Genomic DNA, 13,980 nt, shown 5'->3' on the forward strand with positions numbered 1-13,980 from the left:
CCAGCGCTCTACCCTCTCCAGCACCTCTCTTATCTTCTTGCTTGAGTATGGGGGCGGAATATACATTGCCGCTATACACATCAACACTCCATTTATTTTACATTTCACCACCACATACTGACCATCCACATCTTCCTTTACCGCTACCTCCTCATATTGCACCCCAGCAGGAATCAACACAGACACACCCCTAGAATACGTCGAGAAAGTAGAATGATACGCCCTCTGTATCCAGCGCCTATTCAATACGTTCACCCTCTCCCGCACTAAATGTGTCTCCAGCAGGCATATCATTGAGACCTTCTGTTCTCGGACATACTGCAGACTTGCCGCCCGCCGTGTTTTATCCGCCAGACCTCTCACATTCCAACTCAATATTTTAATACAATCTCCCATCATGTGGCTCATCATTTCTTGTATCCAATTTCCCAAGTATGAGCTGCCCCAACCCTCCCACCCCCCCTGCCCCCTCCCAACCTGCCCCCCTAACCCCCCCAATATAACGCATTCTTCCTCTCATCAAGAGTGGGGCTGCCCACTGCGAACACTCTCCCTTACTTAACCCTCTCCATTCGCATCCCGCTGCCATAGCAATCACAATTTCCCCCCCAACTTTCACTTTATTGTATCTTAACATTTCAACTTATATTAACATATAGAAAAAGTACCAAACCAGTTCACAGTACCCAGCATAACCCTCCTCCCCCGTACTTAATAGTTGGTACTGTCCCCTCCGGCCATTCCTTCAATATGGCCCAGCAAAACCCCCAACAGTTGCTCAACTCTTTAACCATTGCTAACGAGCGCAGAACTCTCCTCTATCGACAGAGAAAACAAATCCCAACTGGATCTCGCCGAAATGTCAGTCGCCCATTCCCTTAAGTTTTTTCTCATGAGTATCAAGCGAGGAGGAACCTTTATCAAAAACGGATCATGCCGAGTCCTTTAAGAGGACCAAGCGAGCTCACAAGGTATTCGCTACTCATCCTGAATTTAAGTAAATTGTTGAATCTCACAAGATCCGTCCCAATAAACGATTCACAGGGCAGAAGCCCATGGAATCAAAATATCCCTTTGCCCAGGATCTAAGAATATCCCCCCGGTAGATCCTCCGGTATCACGCCTGGCTACTAAAGCTATTTTATCCTCTTCGGAGGACGCCTCTATTAAAAATCCAACCGATCGTCAGATCAACAATATGGCGCGTTCAGCCTTTGAAGCCTCAGCAGCCGCACTCTTCCCAACTTTTGCTGCTACGTGGGTGGCTAAGGCTATGACCCACTGGGCTGAGGTCTTGTCCGCAGTAGTGCTGGATACCGATATCCCCCCCCCCCTCCCCCAAGATGGCAGACCTCGCTACTCAGGTAGCCAGTGAGGGAGATTTTGTAGTTACCGCATCCTTGGCCGCTGCTAACTGTGCTTCTCAAGCAGCAAACGCCATCACCATCCGGAGATCCTTATGGCTCAGGGACTGGTGTGTGGATTCGACTTCCAAAAAGTCATCGACTTCTCTTCCATATCAGGGCGGTCGCCTTTTTGGCGAAAAGCTCGACCAATTAATTTCTGACGCCATTGGAGGGAAGAGTAAATTTCTTCCACAACAGAGACCCTTTCGGCCCTTTCGGAACCAACAACAGCAGACCCGGTCCCAAAAATTTTTTTTCGCTTCAACTCAAATTGGTCCTCTACTTTCACATCCTCCGGACCTGGCCGGGTGCAACGTAGGGATAGAGGTCCTCAAACCTCTTACAAACCTTCCCCCTCTTGGAGAGGCAGGCCTAGGCAGTCGGGGTCCAGGGGGTCCAGACCGGGCAGGTCTCCCACACAATGACTCCCTGCGGTATCCGGAGGACACCCTCAAAGTAGGCGGCCGCCTGCTTTCCTTCAGCAACGCGTGGCTCTCGGTTGTTCACGACGAATGGGTCCGCGACCTAGTGTCCCTCGGATACAAGATAGAATTTCTTTCTCTTCCACCAAATCCCTTTTTCCCATCTTCTCCTCCTCCCAGGGCAAAGGCATCAGAGTTCTTCCAGGCCATAAGCTCTCTAAAAGAAGACGGGGTTATTATCCCGGTTCCTCAAAGCGAAAGGTTTCAAGGTTTTTATTCAAACCTGTTCATTGTTCCAAAGAAGGACGGTACAGTATGGCCCATACTGGACCTAAAACTGCTGAACAAATTTGTCAGGGTGCGACGGTTCCTGATGGAATCACTTCGTTCTGTCATCGCCTCCATGGAGAAAGGCGTGTTCCTAGCGTCCATAGACATCCAGGACGCGTACCTCCACATTCCTATTTTACCTTCTCACCAAAGGTTTCTTCTCTTCGCAGTTCAGGAAGATCACTTTCAGTTTGCTGCTCTGCTCTTCGGCCTCGCCACCGCTCCAAGGGTATTCACCAAGGTCATGGCGACTGCCGTGGCCATCCTCCATACCCAAGGGGTGGTGGTGTTACCGTATCTAGACGATATCCTCATCAAAGGCCCCTCTTTCCGCACCTGCAAGGAGGCCGTGACCATCACAATAAATACTGTTTCTCGCCTGGGTTGGAAGATATACTTCAAAAAATCTTCCCCAGTACTGGCTCAGCGAATTTCCTTTCTAGGAATGATACTGGACTCGTCCCAGGGGTTGGTACTTCTTCCCCCGGAAAAAATCTCATTCTTACAGCGGGAAGCTCAGAAGCTCTCCCAACCTCATACTCACACTCTACGTTTCAGTATGAGAGTCCTCAGCAGGATGGTAACAGCTATGGAGGCGGTCTCATTTGCTCAACTACACCTCCGCCCCTTACAACATGCTCTCCTGGCTGTGTGGGACAGGAACCCGTTATCTCTCGATCGTCATTTCCTTCTTCCCCAGCGAGTCAGACAGTCTCTCAGGTGGCGGACTTTGAAGTCCTCCCTGAATCAGGGGAAGTCCTTTCTCCCAGTACATTGGCTAGTTGTGACCACAGATGCCAGTCTTCTTGGCTGGGGAGCAGTGTTCCACCATCACACTGCTCAGGGCCACTGGTCTCTTCAGGAAGCTAGCTTGCCCATCAACATCCTGGAAATACAGGCAATCAGGTTGGCTCTTCTTCAATTCCACCCCCTTCCTGATGGGTCATCCCATCAGGATTCAGTCCGACAATGCCACGGCAGTGGCATACATCAACCGGCGGGGGGGGGAACACGCAGCAAGGCAGCCATGACCAAGGTAGGCCACATCCTTCGTTGGGCCGAGGAAAACTGCTCAATGATATTAGCGGTTAACATCCCAGGCGTAGAAAATTGGGAGGCAGATTTCCTCAGCCGCCAAGGTCTCGACTCCGGAGAGTGGTCTCTCCATCCAGAGATCTTCCACCAGATCTGCTGTCGTTGGGAAACCCCGGACGTGGATCTGATGGCCTCACGGCTAAATTCCAAGGTTCCCATTTTCATAGCTCGGTCCCACGATCCGGCAGCTATCGGGGCAGATGCACTCATTCACTCGTGGCATCAGTTCCAGCTTCCGTATATATTTCTCCCGCTTCCCTTGCTGCCGAGAGTCATCAAGAAGATCAGAGCGGAGGGGATACCAGTAATCCTCATTGCGCCAGATTGGCCGCGCAGGGCCTGGTATGCCAAACTAGTTCAACTAGTCGCCGATGTTCCCTGGCAATTACCGAATCGCGCAGACCTGTTGTCCCAGGGCCCCATTTACCACCAGAACTCCGAGGCCCTGTGTTTGACGGCATGGCCATTAAGTCCTGGGTGCTGACACAAGCAGGCTTCTCTCAGAAAGTCATTTCTACCATGATCAGTGCTAGAAAGCCTACGTCTATGCGTATATATCATCACATTTGGAAGACCTTCTTCTCATGGTGCCAGGACAGGTGGACACTCTCCTCTTGAATTTTCTATTCCTTCCATCCTCTAATTCCTTCAGTCGGGTTTGGACTTAGGTCTTGCCCTTAGTTCTCTCAAAGGGCAGATTTCAGCCTTGTCAATCCTGTTCCAACATAAAATTGCCAACAGATTACAGGTGAAGACTTTCATTCAGGGAGTCTCCCATGTGGTGCCCTATAAGATGCCATTGGAACCATGGGACCTTAATTTGGTCCTCGGAGTCTTGAAGGAGGCTTTTTTTGAACCTCTGCAGGACGTTTCCCTGTCTCTTCTGTCATGGAAAGTTGCCTTCCTGGTTGCGGTCACATCCATCCGATGAGTCTCAGAACCGGCAGCCTTGTCTTGCCAAGTTCCTTTCCTCATTTTTCATCAGGATAAGGTGGTTTTGAGTACATCCCCGTCTTTTCTACCGAAGGTTGTCTCATCTTTCCACCTCAATGAGGAAATTGTCTTGCCTTCACTTTGCCCGGCGCCAGTACATCGCACCAAGAAGGCTCTCCACACACTGGACTTGGTGAGAGCTTTTAGGAGATACGTCTCGAGGACGGCATCTTTCCGCAGGTCAGATGCCCTGTGTGTGCTCCCGGAAGGGCCAAGGAAAGGTCTAGCTGCTTCCAAAGCTACGATAGCCAAGTGGATTCATACAGCTATCCAGGAGTCCTACCGAGTTAGGTCACTCCGTCCCAGCAGGGATTAAGGCTCATTCTACTCAGTCAGTGGGTGCGTCTTGGGCCATCCGGCACCAGGCGTCGGCAGCACAAATCTGCAGAGCTGCAACTTGGTCCAGTTTGCATACGTTTACGAAACATTACCATGTCCATTCTCAAGCCTCAGCATATGTGTCCGTCGGCAGAAGAATTTTGCAGGTGGCAGTGCCGCATCTGTAACTTGTGGGTACAAGGAGCAATTGCAGTGGTACAAGGAGCAATTGCAGTGGATTGTTTTCCCACCTAGGGACTGCTTTAGGATGTCCCATGGTCCTGTGTCCCCCAATGAGGCGTAGGAGAAATGGGGATTTTTGTGTACGCACCGTAAAATCCTTTTCTCCGAGCCAATCATTGGGGGACACAGCACCCACCCTGTTAGCCTATTGGCTCTAGTTTTTTTCTGTTCTTACTTGGTTTTGACATGGTTCATTCTTGTTAATTGTTAAGCTCCTACTGCTTTGTTACCGAACTGGTTCACTTAGAGCCAGCAGGAGGGCGTATACTGCAGGGGAGGAGTTATTCTTTATGTGTTAACTTGGTGTCCTCCTAATGGCAGCAGCATAACACCCATGATCCTGTGTCCCCCAATGATTGGCTTGGAGATAAGGATTTTACGGTGAGTACACAAAAATCCCTATTTTTTCCACCACTAAAATAATGAAAAACTGGACATGTTGGGTATAGCCATCATTGTATTCTCGAGGAGAATCAAATTGCAAGGTAATTTTTATAATTAAAATGCACACTTTAAAAGCCATTTTCAAAAACCAATGTCAGGATTGTGTGGGTTGTCACAATTTCACAGCACTTTGGATTTTTTTCCCGCTTTCCAATACACTGTGGTAAAAGCAATGGTGTCATTCAAAAGTGCAAAAAACAAGCCCTCATGGCCATGTGGACAGGAAAATAAGCGTTATGGCTCTGGTAAGAAAGGGAAGAAAAAATGGAAATTGGCCACGGCATGAAAGGTTAAAGAGCATTTTTTTTTTTTTTTTTGCTTTGAGTCTCTCATTTGCTGGTTATTTGGATGCAATAGTGAATTTGAGAAGAATAGTTAAATCGCTTCTCCCAAAAGGAAATGCATGGCTGGTGAGTGAGAAGGCCGTATAGAGTGCAGTCTGAAAAAGCAACATTCGGGTTCGTTCTCCGTCTTCCTGGTAACCGATCGGTCGTCTTTTACAAGCTCTTGCATTTCTTTGCGTTATTAGCCCTGAACTGAAAATTTCTATAAGGTCAGGAAGGGAACTTTGTAAAATGAAAACCCTGAGGTCACATTTAGCTCTGACTTCCCTGTTTCTGTGAAATGGAGGAAGGATCACGCCCGCCTCTGCATCCAATGGCACAGACACCTGCTGTATCTCCCTCCATTAGTATCGGGCTGGTATTAAGCTTTAGTCACACTAAACGACTTACCAATGATCACGACCAGTGATATGACCTGGCCGTGATAGTTGGTAAGTCGTTGTGTGGTCGCTGGGGAGCTGTCACACAGACAGCTCTCTCCAGCGACCAACGATCAGGGGAAAGACTTCAGCATCGTTGAAACTGTCTTCAACGATGCCGAAGTCCCCGGGTAACCAGGGTAAACATCGGGTTACTAAGTGCAGGGCCGCGCTTAGTAACCCGATATTTACCCTGGTTACCATTGTAAAAGTAAAAAAAAAAACAAAAAAACAGTACATACTCACTTTCTGATGTCTGTGACGTCCCCCGGCGTCCACAGGGTTAAAACTGCTTTTGGCAGGAGCGCTGCTAATGCACGCGCTGCTGCCGAGAGCTTCCATGCACTGACTGTGTCAGCGCCGGCAGTAACACCGGTGACGTCACCGCTGTTCTCTGCTTTACGGCCGGCGCTGACAGTCAGTGCAGGGAAGTAACCCGATATTTACCCTGGTTACAAGTGAACACATCGCTGAATCGGCGTCACACACACCGATCCAGCTATGACAGCGGGTGATCAGCGACCAAAAAATGGTCCTGATCATTCCCCAACGATCTCCCAGCAGGGGCCTGATCGTTGGTCGCTGTCACACATAACGAGATCGTTAACGGGATCGTTGCTACGTCACCAAAAGCGTGACGTTGCAACGATATCCTTAACGATATCGTTATATGTGACTCCAGCTTTAGAGTGAGCCATGACCAGGCGTCTGCTCTGAAGGATGACCACCCCTCCTTATAGTGTAATCCTTGTCATAGACATTACGCCAAACTCACTGCTCGTGTGCAGAGCCATGTGCTCCAGAATGATGCCGCTCCAAGACTACCGGAGGCAAACTGCCTATGTGTAGTGTGACGTGGTGCCATGTCTGTGTTCTGGGGCTTCATACTGTCATCGTGGTACTTTAGTAGCCTGTAGTGATGTGTGAGCGTGCTCTGAGAAGGTGTTATCCCTGTGCTGAGTGTCCGGGTCCCCGCGGCTGCATGTCTCACGGTTGTTCGACAGTTTGTTCGGCAATCCATGCATGTGTTGCGGCTGTCTTACAGCCATGAGACATGAGCCGCAAAGTCACTCGGTTAGGATCCGATAATGCTCGGATAACACCCCATCACAGCACGTTCGCTCATCACTAGTAGCTTGTTATTTCTTACGTGCAGGATTCTCTCAGAGGAAAGTCTATTCTTCATCAGCCATATCCACGTGAAAGCGGTGTGGATGGAGAGGCCGCCATACCAGTAGTATTAGACAAAGCACATAGGAGCAGTAAAGAAATCTTCTTAGGACGTCCCACAACTTTCCTATTTGTAGCAGAATTTTTTTTTTTTTTTTTTACAAGAACATTGAAATCACTTGATAGTGGGTCTGTCTCCAAATTCCACAGTACAATCTGCATACATTATTTGCCTGCACATCTGAGGACTGAGGTCTGCTAACTGTAAAAACCAATGTCAGGATGGCTGGATTTTAAATTGCCAATTTTATGGGTCCAGTTAAACAGGTTCACAAATCAGAGTGTTATGTCTGTTCCGCTCAGCCTGACTGACAGCTGCAGCTTGTACTGAGCAGTGTGAGAGCTCAGCAGGGAGGAGGAACACTGAGGAGCTGTCAGTCAGACTAGGTGGGCGGAGAGGAGTTTAAACTTTCAGATCAAGTTCACCATAGTGTCTACAAAGTACCTGGGTCTGAGATCTGTTTAATGATCTAATCAGATGGTGAAATCTAGTAAGTGATGTGCTCTAACAACAATTATAAAACTGGAAAGATGGAGAAATATGATGTCGCGCATTGTTCAATGTGATGTGACAGATGCTGCCATGTGCTAATGACGTTGTCTTTGCTTCCCAATGCAGATGAATGCTGTGCTGCATGCAGTAATGGGTCAGAAGATGATGAAGATGATGGCTATGATATCCCAAAGTCCCACTTGCCAATGGCTCCAGCCCGGCGCACACTTTCTGATATCTCTAATGCCGTTCCTGCCTTTAGTTCCAGCACCGCTGGTAGAGACCCTGCAGCAGGTACATGAGGTTGTATGTCGCCCCCCCCGTCTTCCATGTGGGCTTAGGAACTGAGCCCACATTTGTTCCAGCAGATGATGGCTGAGTTATTCAGCCATCATCTGCATCTTACAGCTGTGGATGGAGCTGAGCTTCTCTTGCCGCTGTCAATCTGTGACATTATTTTTTTTCACATGATGAAGATGCCAGTTCGGCGTTGTGCGTAAAAAACCCTTCGATAATCTTTGAGGCATCGGTTTACTCCAGCAGTGCAGCCTACCTGACGTGTTTCATCCAACTGGATACATCTGTGACTGCATCATTTACACTAGGCGGCCTTAAGGGCGTGCCCTTCAGCGCCCCTGCAGTGAGACGCACTGGGGTGCTGATGGTTTGCCATGACGGCTGGGGGTCTGCTGAAGAACGCCGTGGCTGGCTTTCCTGGGAGATGGTGATTTTTGCCATACGCAGCAATACTGTGGTATTGCATTATATAGTCACAGCAGTTGGGACTATTGACCCTGCAGTTTTCTATGGGGACTACAAAATATAATAAAGAAAAAAAAATAAAAAAGAATAGAAAAAAAATATAGGTGGACTCAAACCTATTAAGAATACATAAAATAAGAAAACTTAACTTAAAGTTTTGTATCAACCCCAAATGGTATCAATAAAAGCTTTAGGGCAAAAAAAAAGCCTTCTCACATCTCTAGTAACCAAAAAATGTCTCTAAAGAATTTAACAAGCTGAATTTTTTCCCCCCTCATTTCATAAAAAAAAACAACCCAAAAAACGTAATCCGTGTTTGGTATTACTGTACAATTTGTCCTGCAAAAAAAAAGCCCTTGAACAGTTGTGGCTCTTGGAAGAAAGGAAGGGAAAAAACTAGGCACAATAAGACCGTAAAGTGCTCATTTAGAAAGGAGTTATCTCCTGGAATCAAGATTTTTATCAAGAAATCTTAAAGGGAACCATCAATTTATTTTATAAATCAATAGCGCACGTGAAAATAAGCAACTTTATACTAGATCTCATCTGACAAATCTGCCTCTCTCCTCCTGGGCTGATCTTTCACTGTCCGTTCCTGGATCATTTTCCCATCACTGAGATAGATGACAGTTGGTTCCTTTAAATTCTACAGAGTGGGAGGAGTTAGAGGAGACGTCTCCATAGAATGTTATGGGCACCAACTGTCACCTCATGGCCCTGTAATGGGGAAGTCTGTAGCCACTGAAGCCAGATTTTACCACTGAGTTGAGGATTTTGAGACTGATCAGTTTGGTTGGAGAAAGAGCAGAATTCTCTGGTAAGTTGTGTTACAAAGTTTACCACTAGTGCTATTAAGCTATGATAAAATTATTAAAGTGACGGTAACTCTTTAAATAGGTTCTATGCCCAGGAGTCCCGTTAGAATGCATTCTTGTTTCATAGATGAACACAACCTTGTCTAAGTTTGGTCATTGAAATATAAGTTTTGTTGTGGGTTTTTTCCCAATCTGAACCCCTATATTCTGAGATATTCTTATGATGGTAAATCATCGCCCTTGGTAGGGGTCTAGGTTACACAACTTGCTTCTCTTGCTCACAGACATGTTGTGCAGTTGTTGGCACTTGAGTGCCCTTTTTTTTTTAAAAAAAGTTGTATTCCAGTCTACGAAACTGTGTGATACTTGTTAGATGGCAGCGGGTCCCACACACAAGTCCCCATTCTCCCCCAGCCGGTTTGGTTGTCCATATCCTTGCTTTATTCTACATCCTTAATGGGTTTTCATTTTGCAGGGGCTTTTGAGTCTTCAGCTGTTCCAGAGCGTCCACCAAAACCCTACCCAAGGAGGATGAACTCTGAGCGCCGCCCCACCCCGGCTGGCGATGGAGGGTCCGCGCCACTCTCCAGTGAGATCGAGAGCCTGCTGAGCCAGGGCTATTCTCAGCAGGATGTGAATAAAGCCTTGCTCATCGCTCATAACAACATTGAAATGGCTCGAAATATCCTCCGCGAGTTTGTAGCCATACCATCTGCGCCTCACGTGGCTACATAGCAGTCGGATCCACAAATACTCCCACACCGTGTCATGAGAAGAGTAATGCGTGCACCTCTGATCCTTAAGGGAGCAGCTATGGGACCAGTGGGGGGCAACTGTGGGTACATGGATAGAGGAAATTGTCCGTACTCCGCCCCAAACTGGAAGCATACAGTGTACGGGCACAAGCCTGCCCACTGATGAGCATTATAAATCAGGTGATTCCTAACCAATCAGAATGCAGTGCGTTAGCGAGCGCAGTTTCCCCAATTTTTCTTTTCGGCAACTGAAAGGAAATCCTTTCCGTCAAGGCAGACGTGGGAAGCTCTGATTGGCTCAGGGGATTATCGTGTACACTGAACCCACTTTCTCCACCTGTAACCTTTTTTTTTTTTTTTAATTTAACTGCCGGTCACTATAGGCCCTATGTTGTGTTTTGCGAATAGATTGCCAACTTTTTTGTTTTGTTTTTAACAGTTCAGTGTTATTTAATCTACTTCACCGGCATCTTGTATAGATGCAGAATGGGGGACCTCACTGATTGAATGATGTTGCCTTGGAATAAAAATCAACACGGCTCATTAACATGCAGTAAATGGCAACATTTCCTGAATATATTCAGTATTTCCTGGCCCAGAGGATCTGTTACCTGCTGTGTATTTTGGTTTTTTTTTAATGTTTTTTATTTATTTTTATTTTTTTTAAATCCTGTGACTAAAGGCCGTAACTTATTCCAGAAATTGGGCTCTGCTCCCAACTTTAGTGGTGAATTGATGTTGCCTAACTCAGGGTGCAAAGGGTTAAATGGGGGAAATTTTGTGCAGGGAGGAAGGAAATGATGGGGTGAGTTCCGCCCTCCTGCGCTCCCGAGTGAGCTGGAGATACCTTGCAAAGTATAATGATGCCCATTGCTCTGTATTTCTCTGTATACATATGTAACATATACAGTATATTTATGTGTATGTAAAATGTGTATATATGTATACACCTATATGTCCAAGGTACGTACAGATTTATCGATTGTATGCATTTTCTACTACTCAGTTGGGCTTTAATCTAAATAATTGTACAGTTACCTGAAGAAACTCCATTTCGAGATGCATATTGTTGTGGTCCAGCGGCAAACCGAAAATGATGGAAAGCTACAGTCTGCTTAGCTTCACATATATCCAGTGATCCCGAGTAATGGTCGTTCTTTCTCATAACCACTTACTAACTGGTCCTCTCACATGTACCTTTTATCGCATGTAGACAGTTTATTTCCATTCCCCCAAGATGGGGCCCAGTTGGTCCCCAGAGAAATGCAGAAGGTAAAACTAAAATTTCTTTTCACCTCTTTCCACTTTGTATATAACAAAAGCAATGGAAAAAGTGAGTTTAATATGATAAATATGAGGAAGCCACAAGGCTAAAGGAAATGTCAGCTGTACTAACCCACCCTCTCCTCCTGCTCCAGGTCAGCTGCTGTCGTCAGTCCTAGTTAATACGACTGCAGCATGGTAGTGGAGAGCTGGTGCTACAACGGCAGTAGGAGGGTTGGATCAGGTACAGCTTGTTTTGTTATATTCATATAGAGGAACCAAAATAAATGACTGCCCCTTGAAATCGTCCAACACATCTCTCCTTACTTTGGGACATGAAGTAATTGGCACTACAAGCATCGTGTTCCTATAGATTTTGAAGGCTGGTTTTCTTTAGGGTATGTGCACACAACCCCTCATTCCGCCTGAAAAAGTGAGTGCAAATAAATTCCTACAAAAAATGATCATTTGCCGTTCGTACATTCAGAATTTTTGCGATTCTTTTAACCTACGTGATTCAAAAACCACAAAACTGCCATAAAGAATGTCCTGAACGCATCCTTCAGACGGCTTCCAAACAGAAGCTGATTAAAAGACTCCATCATCCGAGAACAACCAAAAAGACTCCAAATAAGACTCCTCAGGTAAAACACTGCCGACATTTACCTGGAGCATCTTCAGCTTCGAAAGCTCAGCGGGTGCGAGACACTGTGTGCACATCCACTTAGATGTCGTCATAGAGGACATCAAGATGTAAATCTTGAAGCGGCCCGTTTCCTTATCCATGCACAACATCTTTTTCGCATGCAACTTTGTTGCCTGTTTTTTATAATCTTGTGCTTTCTCTTTCGAGTTCCGTCAACCCTTCTTCCTCCATGTTTGTTACCATTTTAGGACTCTCTTAAATTTTGGGTTTCTGACCCAGTATCGATGGGAATATTTTTCTGCCCAATGATGACAGAAGTATTCTAGGAGTGATACCTTTATTGGCTAACCAGAAAATATGTTTGTAAGCTTTCGGAGCACAGAGGCTCCTTCTTCAGGCAAGATTATAATCCTGCTTGAAGAAGGAGCCACTGTGCTCTGAAAGCTTGCAAACATATTATTTTCTGGTTAGCCAATAAAGGTATCACTCGTAGAATACTTGTCATCATTGGGAAGAAAACTATTCACATCGATTTTTCAGGCTAACACGGTACCACAATACAATTTGTTATTGTACATCATGACCCAGTATCCAAATTTTTAACTGGTAACGCAAATGAAGGTCTCCAAGGGTTATAGAAGCATTTTACGGGGTGAAACTCCATTTTTCCTCAATGTTTTTAATTCCAGAGTTTCTTTTTGTTGGATCCGCGATTACCTCATGCCGTGGGCTTTCTGTTCTCCTTTCTTGCAATGTCCTGTTGCATTTGCAAACGTTGCACACGTTCACTTCGGAGATAGTAACGTTATCTGCTGGCTATACATGTAATGGCAGGTAGGGTAAATATGGAGAGAAGAAAGGTGATGCCCATACTGTAATCAAAGATTGACTTTCTGAAAATCCAGCAAAAGCAGAATTTCCTAAAATTTTAGTAACGGTTAATTGTTTAGGGCAACGTATATATGATCACTTCTAGCTCTGAGGATCTTCTGATGATTATTCACAGTGATGGCATTGTAAGCAGTGTGGAAACTGCTTAAAAAGATAACTGCGCTCCTCCACGACGTTCTCCGAACCCCACCGAGTGATTGGTTTTTGCATAATTGCTCTTGCAACGTTATGGCCTCGAGATACAGTAAGAATTAGAGGCAACTTGGCAGCTGCTAGTGTTCAGAAATGACCAACACGTGCTCCAGGTGATCGCAGTGTTACAAGCTTGAATGTTTCATGACCATACGCCTTTGTTTTTTTTTGTTTTTTTGTTTTTTCTTTTATATAAATATATAATATAATTTGTTTTTTTTAATCATATGTCTTGATGATTCATTCAAGACCCAAAGGTAAATATTCTTGCGTATGAGGGCCCCCGTGAATTCCCTCATCCTGATGTGTTTGTGTTTTATGCCTGTGTTCTTTTAACGATTGTAGAATATACTAAAAGAAAAAAAAAAAAGTACAACTTATTTATTTAATGACTTTCTTCTGTTGACTAAAGAGCTTTTCTTATTTTTTCTTTTTTTTTTTCTGTACAAGTTGGGGAAAAAAAATTATTTTTAAAATAAATTTTTTTTTGTCTGGTATTTCTTGTGTACTTTGTCATCCTGTTTTTCACGGTTTGTTAGCATGTATTAGAGAATTTTAACAATAGTTTACTTTAAAAAATCAATTGGTTTCACCAAAGGAGAATTTTCAAAAATCTGGCAGTAATTTGAATAATATATTGCCACAATGTCACCTGTATAATACAGCTTTCTTTTCTCTACAGCTTTTTGTGGTTTTTTTTGTTTGTTTTTTTTACTTTTTTAAGAGTAGGACAACTGCTTTGTGGGGGTTTGGTGCATTCCTGGAGATAGACTGGTAGAGTTGGCAGCATTCTTCTATTTCACCCCATGCCGCAGGCACAGGCAGCTTTTTTCCCCCCGCAGCATGTGAAGAAGACCAACCTCTGCTGCCAGACTCAGTCTCTGGTGAACTAGAGAATTAAATTATATCATTAAAATTC

The 13,980-nt window shown here is 45.4% G+C and overlaps 1 protein-coding gene across 1 annotated transcript in view; it reads left to right on the forward strand.

The window, feature by feature from the left end:
- CBL (Cbl proto-oncogene) overlaps positions 1 to 13,558 on the forward strand; it is a 103,442-nt gene extending 89,884 nt beyond the window's left edge. The window contains exons 15-16 of the mRNA XM_069741761.1: positions 7,864 to 8,031; positions 9,790 to 13,558. Coding sequence (XP_069597862.1) covers positions 7,864 to 8,031; positions 9,790 to 10,049 — 428 coding nt within the window. The 3' untranslated portion in view covers positions 10,050 to 13,558. The remainder of the gene's footprint in view (positions 1 to 7,863; positions 8,032 to 9,789) is intronic.
- The last annotated feature ends 422 nt before the right edge of the window (positions 13,559 to 13,980 follow it).

The sequence above is a fragment of the Ranitomeya imitator genome, chromosome 10 (assembly GCF_032444005.1).
Source record: "Ranitomeya imitator isolate aRanImi1 chromosome 10, aRanImi1.pri, whole genome shotgun sequence".
Classification (NCBI taxonomy): Eukaryota; Metazoa; Chordata; class Amphibia; order Anura; family Dendrobatidae; genus Ranitomeya; species Ranitomeya imitator.